The sequence below is a fragment of the Clarias gariepinus genome, chromosome 14, assembly GCF_024256425.1.
Source record: "Clarias gariepinus isolate MV-2021 ecotype Netherlands chromosome 14, CGAR_prim_01v2, whole genome shotgun sequence".
NCBI classification, from domain to species: domain Eukaryota; kingdom Metazoa; phylum Chordata; class Actinopteri; order Siluriformes; family Clariidae; genus Clarias; species Clarias gariepinus.
In genome coordinates this window covers 15,974,787-15,994,458 of record NC_071113.1, presented here as the reverse complement: position 1 = coordinate 15,994,458, position 19,672 = coordinate 15,974,787, and the positions used below count along the sequence as shown (strand labels likewise).

Below are 19,672 nucleotides of genomic sequence, written 5' to 3'. Positions count from 1 at the left end.
ATCACAGCAATGAGGGCTCACGGAAAGGAGGGGTTTAGACAGACTGAATCGTCGAACTGCTTCACATAAGTCATTTATGAATCATTTAAAAATGGGGGGAAATTAAATCTATTTTTGGAGAAAACTAAAGTGTTTTTTGACCTTGCATACATGTAAACCTGTTTTAAGAGACTCATTAAGCAATATTAGCAACCTTTAAAATGGCATAATTGGGACACTTTAAAGAAACAACTAAAAAAAAGAAAAATTATAATAAAATGTTCAACACAATACTGGGGTACAGAATAGGAACTAACGCTTCTTTTTTATAATTATTTTATATAGATATAGCTTTATCTACTAGTAGCAGCGGGCTACCTAAATATTTTGAAAATTATATTTTTAAATATAACTTTTAATTAGGTTATACTGAATAAAGAATCCTAAATGTTGTATTTTTCAATACATTTCTTAGTGCAGTTGCCAATTTTCATCAGTATTAACGGCATCTACAGTATCATCAATATCTAATGCAACATTTATTCCTACACAACAAATTCCTCAGCGTTGAATTACTGTAACACCGTATGTAATTAGGAAAACACTTGGGTTCACATAAACTCTGAAAGTGTTGAACTAACACTGGGGATTTTACTGTGTACGTACATCAATGTCTTCATAATTTTAGCCATGTATGCACATATCTGAGTTAATTACAGACATACTGATGACCTGACTTGGCCATAGTCTTACTTTTCCACAACATATAATTGACTGATCAAAGGACCAAATGCAAACACATTGCCAAAAAAATCCTTTGCACTCAATTTTCTACAATCCTTTTTTTGTTAAAGTGATTTCTCATGGTAAAATAATTAATAAAATTTAGGAAATGTGTAATAAAGTATCTACTTATCATAATACATTGTTTATTTATATACAATATGGTGTAAAAATCATTAACCCCATGTGCTCTATGTACAGTATTATTTGCATTCTGAAATAGTATCTTTGTCTTTATCTTAAAGCAAACTGGGATGCATGTGTTCAAAAAGAAATGCCTTTTAGGAAAAGCAACAATAACTTAATTTAATAATTTAAAGGCATCGTGCCTCAGATACATCGCATTTAGATTCACACTAGTTAAACCGTGGACAGAAATCTAATAGTCATATTGACTTTAGTTACAACTGAAAGCAAAATTTTTATTTTATTTTATATTTCTAAGAAACTGATTGGATGACATAAAAACATCAATCTTAATGTGATGTGTCTGAGGCACGATGCCTTTAAATTATTAAATTAAATTAAAAGTTCTACTTTATTAATAATTAATATTTAAATCAACTGAAAGGCTCATTTTCTGTTTTATTTTTACATATAAAAACAGAGATATTGAGACACAACCACACGTGCATCAATATACTACTAGTTTCTATGTATGTAGTAATACATGTGTCCTGTGATGGGTTGGTACACCCATCCAGAGTTTCCTCTGCCTTGTTCCTTGAGCTTCATGGGATAACCTCCAGGCCCCCAAAACCATGCTCAATGTAGTGTAAGAATAAACCGCAGTTGCCATGTATCTAATCAAACAGCTCCTCCATGTGGTAGAGTTCCCGGTGAACAGGTAAATTTTGGTTTTGTAGGTTATATATTGTATATACTGTATATTGGAACAATAAGTACAATTTAGAACCAAGGTTCTTAAATGTTTAAAGGCTTAGAGTAAATAACCTTGGCTTCCCCAATCATGCATTGTGGCCATGGTACAAAATTCAGGAGGCAGGGTTATGATCTGGGATCGTCAGCTGGTGACATGTACTGAATCACCACGTTATCACATCATGAGATTTTTTTCTTTTCTGATGGGTTTGGCATGTTTTAAGGACTCAAACTGTGAAAGAACGGGTTTTGAAGGATGAGGAATCATTTTTACACATGAATTGGCCATCACATTGTGTGCTCTTATCAGACCTACAGAAATCTTAGCAAACTAAAATTTCATATTAATGTACTAAAATCACATGTTACTGGGAAAATGGCACATGTTACTTTGATGGTTTGGGACTGAATCCAAAACCAAAGGCTAAGTAAAAAAAAAAAAGAAATGCAATAACTGGATTGGTTTATCTAAACATCATCCAGTTATTTATGTGGAGCTTAAAAGCATGCTCTGACTGTTGAAACAAATAACTGATCATTTAAAAAGGTTTGTCCAGTGATTTATTATATTTATTAATTATTATAATATTTATTATATTAAATAAAACATTAAAACTGCAGATATAATTATGACCTAGTTTATTGTAAAAAAAAATAATAATAATTCCCACAGGCACACCATGCACCCTTCCTCACAAGCTGCTGTGGGAATTGATGCATTGTAATCTCTCATGCATGAAAAACATACTGGAGCCACATGGCTTATTTTACAGTACACCAGCTTCATGCATGACTGAAAATATGTAACTTGCAAAACATCCGTAAAGACCTTTACAGTAATAAGAAAGTGTTGCTAATAAATAGTGCCTAGGTAATTTAAAATTCAGTACAGTAGGAAGACATTATTTCTCAAAACAACTTAACTGTTCTGTGCAGTTAATAAAAAAAGGTTTCTATGCAAAACTCATTGTAAGAAATAGTGATAAGACTATCATAATCCGGCAACTTCCCACACAACATACATCATACATCGACATACATCCAAGTTATATGGATGCTAAAAAAATATATAGTTCATTACAGTATGTGAATAAAATAAATCCTATTTCTTTTGATAATATCAATAGGTACTTTTAACTGATTCAAGTTTTATTTCACTTTTGAAATTTGCCTAACTAATGTTGGTATATTTGGGTGAAACAAAATGTTAAACGGTCATGTCATTTACAAAGAAAAATTACACTGCAGTAATGTTCATTGTCATGCTAAATTAAGTAATAACGTTGAGGGGAAATGCTTAAACCACAATCATAAAATCACTTGGTGATGTTTTTTTTTTAAGCCAGCAAATTATAATCACAAAGCTTAACAACAATGACTTAAATAACAGGAACTGAAATCATCCATATAATGCTACCATCTGCCTAACATCGAACATAACATGCACTAAAATACTTCTCCCACACTGTCATACTTGTAGTTCCATAGTCTGGTGTTGTGTAATCTCTACTGAAAACTAAGAACACACACTCCACATAAACAAACTTTCTGGAATTAACACTCACACTCTTACAGCCATGACTAGTTCAAACTTACACATATTGTGTAGGACAAAATAAGTAATAGTTATGTTACTAAATGCATGAGTTACATGTAGCATCTGCAAAAACATGCTAAGAGAAAAGTGCATTAAACCCTCCCAAAAACTGTCAGATGTTGCAGAGACATAAAACCCTCACACTAACAAAAAACACACACTAAAAATAAAGGTAGTAGGTCCAGTAGAGCAGATTGATGAAGATGAAGGAGAGGGGGAAGGTCAGGCGAGAGTAGTTGTCAATGTAGTGTGGGTTTTCCACATGGCAACAGTTTAGGAAGCACACGATACGTCGCAGCAGTGACATGGACTTGGCGCAGCGGCTCTGGGGCTTGGACGAGGGCTTCTCCTCTTTAGTGCCACTGGAAGTTTGACTGTTTTGGCTGCCGGCACGGGACAGCATCTCCTCCCTTTTGCGTACTCGCAGAGCTTGGCGGCTGATGGATGTTACGATCCCATTCATCTCATCCTCACGTTCCTGCATCTCCTGTCCATACTGACAGTGGGTATAATGCAAAACAAGTAGTAAGTTGGAACATCTTTAAACATATTGACACAGGGCACTGATAAATGTTCTTTTTTCAGTGTAGTTTGAAAAATACAATTTGTGATGATGATGATGATGATGATGATTGTTATGATGATTAAGACAAGAAGATGGACAATGTAAGGTAGATACATAATACTGTCCTTTTTTAGTGAACTCTTATTTTCTTGGTCCAAAATGAAGCATTGATCTGACATGGTTGCAACAGCAGGTATTCCTTTCTAAATCTACTGGCTAAAGTCATGTTTTCAGACCCACTTTGGTAAAAACAATTCAGCTTGTTGGAAACATTATTTTCTCGAAAACAAATAAGCTATTAGATGTCAATCAGACAGCACAGAAAGGATTTAAAGCTAACAAAGGTTATTGGAAGATTTATGGAAAATCATCTAATTAACTCCTTAGGAACGCAGGATCAATAGGTGGGTTCATACTTAATTCTTGTCTCTTAAGCATAATGAACTTCTTTCTTAGTTTATAAATCTACAAGTTAATGGATAATATCTGTTAATATTAAGCCAGCATGTACATGCGTTAATAGGGGGGATGAGAAAAGTTACACTTATTTGACATGATATGGTCACACCTTTTATGCTATAGTAATTCTAACCCCACCCCATTTGTACCACTCTTCACCAGGTTTCTGCCTGTATCAGTGCTGAAAAAGTATATAGAAAACAACCTTAGGCCTTTATTTTTAACCTTATATTTTCATGCTTATGCAATATCATTATAATTGACCCAAATATAAAGTCACTTGGCAAAATTAACTCTTACCATATATGCATTGGCAGCATTTGGTTGGTGTAAAGTACAGAAATGAGCCACAGCATACTCTATGAGGGCACCAAAAATGAAGCTGAAGCAGATTCCCAGGTACACATCAATGGCTTTAATGAAGCAGTTAGCATTGGGCAAAGATGTGCGGGCACCCATCATCAGAGTGGTCATTGTCAGGACAGTGGTCACCCCTTTAAATAAATGAAAAAAAGAAGAAGAATATATATATCGAAGGAGATATTTTAACTATATTACTATACATTTTTAGGCATGCAAAATTAATTGCAAACAGGATCCCTTCATTCATACAGTACCTATACAAATGCGAGCAGGGACAGATGACTGACTGATCCAGAAGGAGACCCAGGACAAAACCACCAGGGCACTTGAGGGCACATATGTCTCCAGAATAAAGTAAAGGATGCTTCGTCTCAGCTGGAAGTGAAAGATCAGCTTTGGGTACCTGCCTAAAAGAAAGTTATGTCATTAATACGGTGTGCATTCTAAATGGTCTCTGGTTTGTGTGCACTGAGTGGAATAATAGGCACATACCTGTCTCATACACAGCTTCAGACTCTGAGGTATAGTAGTCCTCTAGTGTGTACTGCGCCAGCTGCAGAGTGTCAAGTCCACTAACTGACAGGTTCCCACGTGTCCAATAAAACACAACATCTTTCACATTATAACCCCCTGTTGGAAGGACATATCAGTTAGTTAGCACATGTATGGTTTAACTGTATGACTCTTTTTGCACAGAAATATTTTGCACTGGTTAAAAAAGTCTCTGCAGCTAAGTGGAAATTCACCTAGCTAATTTATTCAGAATCCCCCAAGAGCAAGACACATTTTTCAAAAAGAATGCATACATAATTGCAAAAGTAAAGCTTGCCTTTTCAGATAAGTTTTTCATATTGATTACCTCTACTTAACTAAGTGATATTAACTAACTGGTCACTAAGTTCCATGCAGGGACGGATTATGGGTTGTGTGGGCCCCTGGGCAAACGTTCGCTAGCCCCCCCCCAAAAAAAAAAAAAAACGCCAGCATTGTCTGGGATGGCTAGTTGTTACGTCATCATGCCACTTGTGGGTCCAAACTGGTGCGGCGTACGCGTACCGTGTTGTAAAAGCAGAATGATGTTGACAAAATGTTTGTCGCATTTTACCTCGGAAAAAGTGAAAATAAGGTGGCTTAAGTTGATACAGTAAGTTGGATCTCAAATTATAATCAGTACAGCCTAATGCCATTACCTCATGTTAATGTTAGCACCAGGTTACCCATCTCTGTTTATAGAGACAGGTAGCAACTTAGCACAACCAGATCGTACCATAACAAACATTATTTGTTTGAATTAATTCACAATTGGATGACAGTGAAGGGTCCGATGAACCTTGGTGAAAGTTTGTTGGACGTGGTCTTGAGAGGGAGCTCACGTGCAGACAGGATGACCCTTTGGCCGATACAATATGTGGGAGCTGGTGACCGATGGTGATTTGCTTGGCGTTGGAAGGTGCTTACAGTGCGTAGTAGCTGGTTGCAGGCGTGCTGCCATGTTCTTCCGCAGCGACAGACAAAGGTTTGGGCTGAGGGAACTGCTACCTGCAGTTCTTCCTGGGCAGAAAAGAGGGGTGGTTAATAGCACAGGCAGCAGTGGAATGGGAGACATGCCTGTAGAGGAGGAAGGGAGTGAGTTGTGGGAGTACTCAACCCAGGGTAGGAAGCTGCTCCAGGAGGATGGATCCCGAGTGGCCATGCAGCTTAAAGATTTTTCCAGTTCCTGGTTGATTCGTTCCATTTGGCCATTAGTTTGGGGATAGAATTCGGAAAAGAGATTACGGTTGGCACCGACAAGGTTGCAAAAAACTGGGTTCCCCTGTCTGAGACAAAGTCAATGGGGAGTTTGTGAAGCTGAAATACGTGATTGATGAAGAGTTCAGCCGTTTCTTTGTCAGATGGGAGCTTCGGTAGTGGGATGAAATGTGTCGACTTGAAAACGGTCCAGTGGTTAAGAGGCAGGTATTGTTTTGAGCTGGTGGTAGGACAGTAACGAAGTCGATGGAGATGTGAGAGCAAGTGTGGTGGAGAATGGGAAGAGGTCTAAGGAGACCCTCAGGAGAGCAATTAGTAGTCTTGTTCTTGGCACAGGTGTCGCAGGAGGCCACAGAGTTTTGACGTCCTTCTTCATGGTGGACCACCAGAAGCATTGTTGTAGGAAGAAGAAAGTATGTGCTCTGTCGCACAGAGGCTGGGACGAAAAGCTTGTCGGATGGAACAACGCTTGGGCCTGGTTCCCGTTTAAGGGTCTGCTGGACCAGGTTTTGGCACGTGGCAATGAGAAGGAAGGATCGCCTCCATCGTGGGTGTGGCCTGAGAGTTGGAGAATTTCCTGGAGAGGGCATCAGAATTGACATTCTTAAAACTGGGGCAATATGATAGCGTAAACTGAAAACTGGAGAAAAACAACAACTATTGTGGGATGGTCAGTCCCTTCCAGCCAGTTCCTCCATTCTTAAAAGGCCAATTTGACCGCCAACAGTTCACGATCCCCAATGTCGTAGTTGCATTTGGGGGGTGTGAGTCTGCGGGAGAACAAAGAGCAAAGGTAAAGTTTATTGTCTTCTGTAGACATCTGAGACAGGACGTCCCTACTCCAGTCTCGGACGCATATACTGTACTTCCACAACAAACTTGGGGGAAGGGTTCAGGTAAGATAAGGATGGGTGCAATAGTGAAATGGTGCTTAAGATCCTTGAAGGCTTTATCTGCCAGGGGGTTCCATTGGAATGGAATCTTGGATAACGTGAGGGTCGTAAGTGGGGCCACCACCATGCTGTAGATTTGAATGAAGCAACGATAAAAAGTGGTGAACCCCAAGAACCGTTGTAGTTTGCGCCTTGATGATGGTCCTGGCCAGTCAGTGATCGCCTTCACCTTGGTGGGGTCCATCTGGATGCCTGCAGGGGAGATGCAAATCCCAAGAAGGATGGAAAAGTACAATGAAATTCACATTTCTTCGCCTTGATGTAGAGTTTATTTTCCAGTAGCCGTCGCAGGACCTGGCGTACAAGGGACTTGTGTTCCTTTACTGAGCGTGAGAATATTAAGATGTCATCCAGGTAAGCAAAGATGAAAACACTGAAAAGTCCCTAGGGACATCATTAATTAGGGCCTGGAATACCACCGGCTGGGTGTGTTAAAGGCGGTCTTCCACTCATCGCCTTTCCATATCTTGACAAGGTGGTAGGCATTTCTCAGATCTAATTTGGTGTAGACACAGCCATTCTGGAGAAGTTCGAAGGCAGACGACATCAAAGGAAGGGGGAAGTGGTTCTTAATTGTGTTCTCATTTAACCCTCTGTAATCAATACAGGGTCTGAGAGATTTAACGTTTTTCTCTACAAAGAAAAATCCTGCCTCCGCTGGTGAAGAATATGGGCAGATAATCCCTGCAGCTTTTATGTACTGTTCCATGGCCTCTCTCTCAGGGCGAGAAAGGGAGTAAAGTCACACAGTCATAGGGGCGATGTGGGGGTAAGTAGACGGCCTGTGATTGCTGAACACCTGTCGTAGGTCATGATACTCTGCGAGTACCTTGGTTAGGTCTGGGACTTCCTCTTGTGGTATGGATCCAGGACTCTCCTATTAACCCAATCAATGTGTGGGTTATGCAGTCTTAACCAAGGGAGACCCAGAACAATGGGTGCATGGGCATTTTGAACGGTTAGCAGGGTAATGGTTTAAGTGTGGCAGCCACAAGAGGGAGCCAGGGCCTGGAAATCTATGGCATAGTTAGAAACAGAACGAATTCCCTGACGTAGCTAAAGCATTTGACTCGCCACCTTATGCCCCGTAGTGGAGCGGTCAAAGACCCTCATCTCATCTGTGAAGGTTTTGTGAGTAAAACAGCATGGCTCCTGGGCATCCTATAAAACTGTTCCCCACTCTCTCGCCTTTCCTAAAAGGAGGGTGATGATGTAGGTGACCTTGGAACGCTCCGTAGGAAATGATTAGGCTTCCAGGACAAGTAAACACAAAGATAAAAAGTAACATCAAGTGGCTGGATCCCCTCTTATAGGTGGGTGGGGCAGGGAGGCGAGGCTCTGGGCCAGGAGAGTATCGGAGGAGGGGGCGAGGAGTGGGCACAGGAGGTGGTTGTTTCTAAATCTGGGTGGAGAGAGCCTGCAGAGTTTCCGTGATGGTTTGGAGGGTTTCTGTGATCTGTCTTATGTCCTGCTGGTGGGTGCCTAGACGAGCTCCTTGGCTCTCTAAAGCCCCCAAAGGTCAAGGTTTGAGCTGCCCCTGCTGGATCTAATATGGCCAGATTATTCTGTCAGGCTTGCTAAAGGGCGTGATGGATTGAAGTGCAGAGTGCAGTGGTTTTCAATGCAAGGCGTGGGTTTAGCTCCACGCTGTGGTGTGAGTAAAAAGTCTCGCACGGAGTGTCAGCGTGTGTGACGTGAGCCTCGCAGGAATACGAAATAGACAGAAGGAGCTTGAGCCAGTCAGTGGCAAGGCGTGAGGGTTAACCGTGGTTGTGAAACAAGCGGGGGTCGAAGCTGAAGAGATGAGGGAAGTCTGTGATCCAAGTCGGTAGCAGGTAAAAGGTCGGCAACGTAAAGTATCCAAAAGGTTAAAGTCCAAAACCAGAGGCGAAATTGTAGTCAGAGAAACAAAACGTTGTCGTAATCAGGCAGGCAAAGACAAGACAAAACGCTGGAATATTAGGCTTAGTAAGGCACTCAATAATCTGGTGACGTGATTGTGTTAGAGCGTGGTTTAAATATGTATGAGATAATTGGTGATAGCGTCAAGGTGTGCGGAGAGCTGAACTGGTAAGAAGTAAGTAGCGGTTAGGAACATGGAACAGGAGTGCTCAAGGTGTTCATGGCAAGGTGTGGCATTTTCTTCCCCTTTACGTCCTGAGTTGATTTTGCAGTATGTTTAATATGGGTAGGTATGATGTATATAGGTCATTATCCATCTGTACTGTCAAGTACTGTCTAATCAGTTTTGTGGCATTTGACTGAATCTGAGCACAAAGTTTAGCTTTTTTCACTTCATAATTTATCCTGCTACTTCTATCAGCAGCCACATCATCAATAAACAAAAGTGACCCAGTTCCATTGGCAGCCGTACATAATAATGTAATAATAGTGCCTACACCATGCTTGACAGATGATGTGGTAAGCAGTGGATCATGAGACCTTTCCTTTCTCCTCCTCATACTGTTTTTGGCTTGAAGAGTGGTTGTCAAGGGTTTTTCATTTATAGAAGATTTTATTTGCCATTGGTACACATATTAACAATATGGTTGCATTGGATATTCTTGTTCAGAAGCTCTCTGAGTCAGTAAATCTAAAAAAAATCCCAAAATAAAAAAAAAACAAGACATAAAAGAATTCAACACTTGGCATCACCTGGAGACCTTTATCTTCTTAATTTGTCATGAACTGCTTATTGTTAGGAAGTTATTCTATTGCGTTTGAGCCTATGAAAAAAGGGGCTGTGTAAAAGAAATGCTTATTGCTAAATAAATGCAATTTCTTTTAATGACCCCTTGAATTAAAACTGAATGTATGCACTTTAATCACCATATATAAAATCGACTGAAATGGTACACAGAACCAAATACCTTTGGACCTGACTTTATACATCTATTCGATTTTTATCCTGGTCCTTGTTTTTTCCATTGTTTTCCAGTTAGAGAAGTTTTGGAAAATATTTTAACCTTAAGACTTACAGCTTTCTAGCTGAAGTGTACATGTTTGTTTGTCCATGGGATACTTGGTCAGGTCCATACTGCAGGCAACTGTGGTGGTGATTCTGCAGGCAAACAGACAAAGACAGAGATGAGACAAAAAGTGAGAGAGGATTGCAAGTACTGAGCTGGTCAAGAGCATGTAAGCATATTTTAGTAAAATATACTTGTGTATGCAGCAAAGTAACAATATGATAACATTAATTAACATAATATTAATATCAGTGAAATAATATAGAAGTAGATAGAGAGTATGACAAGTCAAAAAAACATACTGGGTTCACTTAGAGGTGAGAAAAGCAGACAGAGTATGACAGGTCATAAAACATAATGGGTTCACTTAGAGGTGAAATAACCAAAAGACACAATCAGTTTTAAGAATACTGAGTTTAATAAGAAGTAGAGACAACACAAAATAGCATGTGCATCTACATAATGACAAACAAGGAGATACATGAACAATTCTATATAAAAATACAAAGTATAAGGCCCAACATAAAAGTACAAAAAACATAGAGGGCCTAGGTAAGCATCAATAGCTAAATAAAATGCATAAGAAATCACATATCAAACATCAGAATTGGTGCAGGTGCTGGAGAAAAATCCGCTTGGGTACCAACAACTGCACTCTCGTTAGTTTGTGTACTAACGGACATTTCAAAATCGGTCGGAGTGGCAACACTTACATGACAAACAGGCCTTAGAATAGAAGGAGCTGGAGTGCCAGACTCTGGCCGTACACGCCTAAAGTCATGAGGAGAAGGGCTGTTTACCTCCAGACAAAGTCTCTTAGAAGGGCCAAGATTGGAGTCATCCTTCCTGAAATACGAGAGCGCTCTCTCCTGTAAAAATTGCATCAATGACACAGACGGCTGACATTCAGCCTGGATAAGGCCCAGTCAATGGCAGGTTCGGTAGGGTTATGATCTGTACTGCCCATGCTGTCTAAGCTGTCCAAAGAGATGCAATGAGCAATTAGGCAAGTACAATCAGCTATAAGATTAAAATAAAATTTGTGAGTACAACAAATTGGGAAACCAAGACAAGAAATTGAAATAGTGCGAAAGAGATGCTTACCCATGGTCTGTCTCTTGAGAACTGTAGAATAAACCTAGAAAAACCTGGAATGTATAGTAAAATTAAGCGCCACCCTAATATTTTTTTAATTAAACAAGAGAAGTCTAAAGATAATGGAAAGTTATTTGCAAGAGAAATGAATTATAATAAGAAAAAATATAACCACAGATGAGGTAGGGAGTCAGATGACGAGGTATATGACATAACATAATATTATAGAAAAACAAACATACAATAAAGTGTACATTTAATGGAAAACTTTGATTATAATGCGTTGAAACTTTAGTAAGGAATGGAAAAAGAAGTACAGGGAGGGAACATGGTGTGCATCTCTCTCCTTAAAAACTGTATATAATGAGTGTGCCTGTAACTGTCAGACAGTCTGATCTTGATAATGCTTGGATTTAAACCTAAGCATTACTTAATGTTAATAATTAGGTAACATTAACAAGTGGAAGACAAAAAATCTCCCACAAGACACCCATAACACTTGCGCATGCCAACTACTAGGTAAAACAAGTTTTTTTCTCACCCTTCTCCCTGTGTTTTTCTAACATCAACTGAACTCACTGCCATTCTAAAACTTGACATATATTTAATATACAATATCAATGATGCACAGTCTCACCCCCACCCCCCAGCCTGAGACACTATAGGAGACAGATGACAACCTCAAGGCATAAAGCACGGTGCCATTTGGGAATATCCTGATCAGTCTGTTCTCCACAGTAATGTCATGCAGAAAGGATTTTTTGGAGTCAACAATGAATGTGTCAGGAACCCAAAGAAGCTCCACCAGCCTGCCGTCCAAACTCAGGCTCTTATTGCCATCAAAACATAGACGCTCGTCTGTCCAGCGCTGCCGCAAGAAGATAGTTGCTGTGTAGTCCTAAACAGGATCACAAATCCAAACACACACACACATATGCTCCTGTAAAATTGTTTTTATAAAAAAAGTTTTGTAAACAAGTATGGTTTGCCAGTTTATGGTTCTATGTAAAACTATGTGAATTTTTTCTTGATTCCTAAAGACTGTAATGTACTGTACAAGTTTAAGAACCCTAATCTACAAAACAAAATTAATCTCCTCAAAAATACCTACACAAGTGCTAATTAATGTAGAATAATTGTGATTTTAAACTGTAATTAGAGTAAACCTATTTTAAGTTGATGTATTGACCTATTACTTCTGATGTAACTTCCATAACTGAGATCCTTTGGCTTTAAGTATTTCTAAATAAAATAAAATTAGTTGTATAGGTTTTGAGAAGCTGCAACTTTTCAATCTGTTAGCCTCTTACCATGTTGATCTCAGATATAGTATCTATGCTGGCAATGTCCAAACTCATGCCAACTGTAACAGGACCATCTGCAGAAGACACCCACAACACAGCATAAAACAGAGCAGGAGAGTTCGTTTACTTTAAAAGCAGATTGAAGAGAACAGCTAAGACGATGCTCCAAAATTAATGTGTTACTATACAGGAAAACCTCACATAATACTTGCAGCTTTATCACACCAACGTCTATTTTTGTCTTTAATCTAAATGCAGCCTTTAAAATTAAACATCAATGTTGATATCTGTTGATGTTGATGTATTGCATGGGTATAAAAAAGTTGGCTTTCTTACTGCCAAAGAGAGGCCTCAGGTATTTGTTATAGCCCCTCATCAGTTTTTGAATGGTAGGAGGTAAGACCTCGTCAGCACTGGAGTTTGATACCTGTATGATACTACAAGCAGAACATGAAAAAATGTGTTAATACACGTCTTTTACCATGATGTTTAATACACAGGACACATACCCTGAACATTCAACAACCCTAACTGAAAATCTGAGCTCCTGAACCCTGAATTTTAAAAGAAATCTTTTTTTTTCTTTTTTTACTCCTGACAAGATGAGTGCTGAGTGTATCAGTATGTTTTGCTGGGTATCATTATTGACTGATATATTGACTGAAATAGGGGGGTTCGGCGCAAGATGTAAATAAGAGTTGCTGATTAAGTCTGTTAGACCTCCTGTAGAGGTCAATGTATGTAAACTGCAATTAGGTGCAAGCTTTGGGGTCAGGTGGGGTAGTGTGGAGCATGCTCATGTTGTGAGAACACACACTGCTTTTTTAGCAGGTGGGTCAAACATAGTGTCAACTTCAGGTTTTGATCTCATCATAAGGATGCCATTAAACAAAACACTAAGTGATCTTTATGTGTAATCTATAACTCAAATGACATAATATTCAGACTAAGATTTTCCTCAAGGAAGCTTTCGCTTAACATAAAATCTTTAGAAGATTGAGTAGCATACAACATTTCTTATAAGGTAGCACAAAATTTATGTCTGTGCACTGAACGAAGCAAACAGAAGTTTTATAAAGGTACATGGCCAGGTGTCATGTTTTTGCTGATTACCTGCATCAGAACATTGCTAAGCAACAAAACTTATAAAAGCCCTTTTGGCTGGCCTCGACACTGCTTAAGAGTGCTTTCACGGCACTGCGGGACACTGACTCAACATATTCTTGTGCAATATAGTAAATGAATAAATATATATTTCTGTCCAAATCTAATTGTAATACAAGAGATGATGATTTACTTGATACCCTTACTAACAGGCTGAACGCCTTTGATTAGTAATTTTACAGTAAAGTGCCAATTTTCCCTGCTCGTTGGGGTTACCGGCTTCAGGTGTATCAGTTTTGCATGATAATAAACCCGATACCAAACTTTCCTGCTAGCTAGAGTGGCGCCTCAAAAACATCTACCAAATTACACCCAGTCAGGAAAATGCATCTTGTAAACACTTTAATCAGAACAGTCTGGCTCGTTTTATCAGAATGAGAGGGGTGGTGTAAACCATTCATAATCTGCTCAAGATGCAAGTGCAGATGGTGGTTTATTAAAGGTTAATTTAAATATCTAAACATAAATCTAAATACAAAAACATGAACACTAGGAATATAACGAAGGCTCATGCTAAGCATAAACAGGAGAACAATAGCAGTAAACAAAACAGTAAACTAATCACACTGGTACAATCACACTGAAAGAAGCAAGAGATCAAACTCAAACACCACTTGTAAATGGGCGAGCTCATCCAGCAAGACAGGGTCCAGGTGAATACAGTGAATTTCATGTGATTGTGAGAGGCATGCTGGGACATAAGAGTCTGGAACTAAATGTCAACATACAGTAGGATTTTTCCAGAACACAAGTAAAAAACATAAAAAAAGCAGAGACAAATACAGGAGGATCATGACACTAACCAATCACAGAGGGGATTACATTCTTGTAATCAATCATAACACAGAAGACAGGATTTATCAGAACAGATGGGACACCTAAACTTCTTTCTCTCCATCTTCTGTTACAGTTCCAACAGATTAAACAGTGGGATGTTATAGCTTTAGAACACATCTCAGAGTCTAGTGCCGCATTCAAGCTGCCAACTCTCACAAATTGAGTGTAAGACTCACGCAATCACCTATCTTCACATGCTCTCACACCACACATACAATTTCCCATGCTTTCATATTCAAAACAGTTGTCTGTGGAAAACATGAGCAAAATCACTTTCCACGAAGTCATTTACATATAAACTTCTTTTATTATGAAGGCGAATCGTTACACAGGTGTATTGCAGCCAGAGCGTACCGGAAAGAGACTCCACCAAGTCGTTTCTGACTTGGTGGAATCGCAAAAGGCTCCAAGTGATGAAGGTTTCAATGACATGTTAAACATTCAAATGCATTAACAGACTGCAGCAAAGTTACACAAAAGCAGGAGCTTTAAAAGAGTGAGACCAGTGACATGGTATTTTTAATAGAAGGAAATGCGTGTGGTGGGCCCAAGTTTAAGTTGTTTTACCATGGTGTGAATAGGAAAAGAAAAGAGTATTAGATAGGATGATGAGTCTGAAGCTGAAATGTGGGTTGCAATGTTGTTAGTGGTTGTTCCCCACAGCAGGATGTAAGCTAGAAGAGAAAGAGACATTCTGGAGTTAGATGGCGTGATGCAGAGCATCTCTAGGTCAGAGAGTGGTGATTGGTGCAGATTTTAATCTGAAGGTAAAATGGACAAAGGCAGAAGTTGAAAAAGGAAGAATGTTGTGTAGTTTTCAGGGAGGAATTGAGAGGCTGTGGATGGTCTGGAGGTGTTTCCAGTTGACTGGACATCTACAGCTAAGGTGATCGGGGAGAAAGGGAGGAGGGTACATTTGGTACCCTTGGTGTACAATCAGGAAAGAGAAAAGTGGACAAAGAGACTTGGTGGTGCAACGAGGAAATCCAGGAGTGTGTACAAAGAAAGAGGTTAGCTAAGAAGAAGTAGGACACTGAGAGGAGTCAGGAAAGTAGACAGGAGTACATAAAAATGCAAGGTAAGGTGAAGGTAGAGGCAGCAAAGGCCAAACAAAGAGCCTATGAGAACTTGTATGCTAGTTTGGATGGTAAGGAGGGAGAGGTGGATCTGTACAGATTGGCGAGTCAGGGAGATAGGAAGGATGTGCAGCAGGTTAAAGTGATTAAAGATGGTGATGGAAATGTACTGACAGGTGCCAGGAAGGTAATGGGAAGATGGAAGGAGTACTATAAAGAGTTGAAGTAGAAGACGTGACTGTTGTGGAGCAAGAACTAGGAAAAATGAGTAAAAATGAGGCGAGGAGGGCATTGAAGTGAACGAAGTATGGAAAGGCATACTTCAGTCTTGATGACATACCTGTGGAGGTATGGAAGTGCTTAGGAGTGGGGGCAGTAGAGTTTCTGACTAGTCTGTTTAACAAGATCTTGGAGAGTGAGAGGATGCCAGAGGAATGGACGATAAGTGTATTGGTGCAGATTTTTTTTTAATAGCAAGGGAGATGTGCAGAGCTGTGGCAAATACAGAGGAATAAAGCTGATAATCCATACAACAAAGCTTTGCGAAAGAGTAGTGGAAGCTAAGGGCAGAGGTGAGCATTTGTGAGCAGCAATATGGTTCATGCCTATAAAAAAGTAAAACATGCAGTATTTCCTTTGGGGATGCTGATGGAGAAGTACAGAGTTGGTTATTGGCAGCTGCATTGTGTTGTAGATTTAGCAAAAGTGTATAACAGGGTGCCGAAAGAAGAGCTGTGGTATTGTATGAGGAAGTCTGGACTGGCAGAGAAGTATGTTGGATTGGTGCAGGACATGTATGAGAGCTGTAAGACAGTGTTGAGATGTGATGTCGGTGTGACAGAGGAGGTTTGCTCTGGAGAGCATATAATTTTCTACAGGGAGCAGATGTAAAGAAGGTGCAGGACTTTAAGTACTTAGCGTCAATGGTCCAGAGCAACGAAGAGTGTAGAAAGGAGGTGAAGAGGCGTGTGCAGGCAGGTTGGAACAGGTGGAGAAAAGTGTCAGGTGTGTTGTATGATAGAATATCAGTGAGAATGAAAAGAAAGGGGTACAAGACAGTTTTAACACCAGCAATGCTCTACAGCTTAAAGACATTGGCAGTGAAGAAAAAAAATTAGCCCATCAGGGGGACAACCCTTGTTAAATGTTTTAGAGATAAAGTCAGAGAGGCCAGATTAAGGTGGTTTGGACATGTTCAGAGGAGAGATTGTGAATACAGTGGAACCTTGGATTGGGAGTAACTTGGTCTGCAAGTGTCACAATCTAAAGAAATTTAAGAAAAACAAAGTAAGTGGAATGTATCAGTCTGGAAAGGGTTACAAAGCTATTTCTAAACTTGGAACAGTGGTGGACCTTTCTATGAGTGGCTGGCCTACCAAAGTTACTCCAAGAGCAGCATCTCAACTCATCCAGAAGCTCCTAAAAGAACCAAGATCAATATCTAAAAAAAAAAAAAAATGCAACCATCACTTGCCTCATTTAAGGTCAGTGTTCATTATTCAACAGTAAGAAAGGGTCTGGGCAAAAATTGCATCCATGGGAGAGATCCAAGGCAAAAGCCACTACTGACCAAATAGAACACAAATGCTCATCTCACATTTGGCCAAAACCCCAAGAACTTTGGGAAATATCCTGTCAACTGATGAGAAAGATGTTTAAATAATTGTAAGGTATGCATCTAGTTATAGGTAACATAAAAACAAAACTTCCAGAATTCCATAAAAAGAACATCATACCGACAGTCAAACATGGTGACGGTAGTGTGGTGGTCTTGGGCACCTTTGCAGCTCCAGGACCTGAATGACTTACCATAACTGATAAAACCATGAATCCAGAGGGAGAATCATTTTGTGACCCCAAGCTTAAGCGCACTTGGTTTCTATATTAGGGCAATGATATGAAACAGACAAACAAATCCACCGTTAAATGGGCAAAAATTAAGGTTTTTAAGTGGCCTAGTCAAAGTCAGGACCTAAATCTGATTGCGATACTGTGGCAGGACCTTTAACAGGTTAACCCTTCAGATGAGGCTTAAATAAAACAATTCTGCAAAAAAATAATGGGCCAAAATTCCTCCACAATGATGTGAAAGACTCATTGCCAGTTATCGCCAAAGCTTGATTGCAATTGTTCTCATCAAGGGAACCTCTGATCAGCACAGGTGTCAAATCAGATCAAATCAGACCAGACTGGTCGGTCCCCTCTGACGTATGTCAGCATGCAGATATTCTACACATACAGTATGAGGTTTTTGTTTTTTACACCATTCTTTATAAACTGTAGAGACTTTTTTGAATGAAATTTCCAGGGACTGCTGTCACATGACTGGCTGATTCGATAACTGTATGAATGTGTAGATGTATGTTTTTAAAATATGTTCTTCCCTCCAGTGCAGTTCTAGATGCTTTCAGAATCTTTTCTAAGCTGTATTCAAGCCTTTTATATCTTTTTTTGTTTTATGGTATTCTATATTTTCCTGGCATCGTGCATTCTACCACATAACCTTATAAATGTACAGTACAGGTTTACTGTATCTCACGTACATTATTCTGCTTATTATACCGCTGTAAAAAAAACAAAATAGTAATGTAACTTGAAAAATAGCACTTTGTGTTTCTGGTCAAAGAACAAAGAAGGATGAAAATTCCTATTGTAAAAAGATAAAAATAGGTATTACAAATGTGTACAGTATAACAATTGTGTTATAACCATAAATTATAATAGTATATTGATTTCATACACTGTTTCCTTTTACTGTTTTTTGTAGACAGTCAGAAATCCTTTATGCTTTAGTAAGGAACATTAGAGAACAAACACACTCACACACACACGCACAGAATAAAATTGTATTTGTGTGTGTGTGCGTGTGCATTCTAAATATAAACCAAACCTCGAGGGCACAGCCTCTTCTTAGCAAAGTCTCCACTGAGACAAAAGTTTTAAAATGGTACTCAACTATTCCTACACAGCAAGAGTATAAAACAATCTGCATTCATATTACATTTCCAAATATTTATCTATATCTGTATCCTAATACTAATTTTCATTAACAACCATGTCTACAATTTTACTATTTTAAATGAATAATGTATGTTTCTTTAGACCAGTAGTGTCCTGTGCAAAGTGTGAGGTCTGCATGGACTATAAATGAATTTAAGACCAGCTTGTACAGAAATATGGTCGACATTTGGTTTGGTAAGAAAGTGAACAGGTCAGGCTACTGGAAAATCACTGACAACAATCTGTTTCTGTGTCCATTTATTCCAAATAGTGCACTCCTTGCTGCACTATCACAGTGCATTGGAATTCTACACTATTCATAGTACTGTGCCTTAGCCACCATTTATTTCCTTATATTTTACATCCATAGAGACAGATTTTTTTGCAAGTTTTTATGGAGTTTTAAGAAATAGGTAGTCCAGGCATCCTAAAGAATTTTTGCCTGTCTTTTTGGCAAGTTTTTGCCTTTTATTTTCAGTTCAGTAATGTTTTTTGTTTGTTGAGCCTCACAGTGACCTATGAATCATTCAAGTATAAAAACTATCTAACTTGAGGCATGAACCAGTAGGAAACAGGTGCAGATGATGACAAGTGTTCAGGTCGATGATTAGTACTGTATACTGGTGATGCTGAATGCTAAGTGGTTAAAACAGATAAGGGATATACTTTAAACTACCTATGAAGTGAGAACCAATGGAAATTGTGTTTTTAATAAAACAATTAAACCCTTGTGCTGTGTTCAGTCAATCTGACCCACAAAAATGTTTTCATTAAAAAAAAAGACAAATCATCATTTCACCCTAAAACTTGGTATCATTGGCTTATTTTAATTTTAATATTCATCCTACATTTCAAAATCAAAGATGTGACACAGGTCAATTCTGTCTTAACAGTATC

At 39.0% G+C, this 19,672-nt stretch overlaps 1 protein-coding gene across 2 annotated transcripts in view; it reads right to left on the bottom strand.

The window, feature by feature from the left end:
- Positions 1 to 2,266: 2,266 nt before the first annotated feature.
- gabrz (gamma-aminobutyric acid type A receptor subunit zeta) overlaps positions 2,267 to 19,672 on the bottom strand; it is a 37,344-nt gene continuing 19,938 nt past the window's right edge. For both annotated transcript variants that reach the window (XM_053512057.1, XM_053512058.1), the window contains exons 4-11: positions 13,035 to 13,135; positions 12,705 to 12,772; positions 12,075 to 12,292; positions 10,309 to 10,391; positions 5,121 to 5,258; positions 4,883 to 5,035; positions 4,566 to 4,759; positions 2,267 to 3,737 (exon numbers count right to left, since the gene is read on the bottom strand). In XM_053512057.1, coding sequence (XP_053368032.1) covers positions 3,402 to 3,737; positions 4,566 to 4,759; positions 4,883 to 5,035; positions 5,121 to 5,258; positions 10,309 to 10,391; positions 12,075 to 12,292; positions 12,705 to 12,772; positions 13,035 to 13,135 — 1,291 coding nt within the window. In that variant the 3' untranslated portion in view covers positions 2,267 to 3,401. The remainder of the gene's footprint in view (positions 3,738 to 4,565; positions 4,760 to 4,882; positions 5,036 to 5,120; positions 5,259 to 10,308; positions 10,392 to 12,074; positions 12,293 to 12,704; positions 12,773 to 13,034; positions 13,136 to 19,672) is intronic.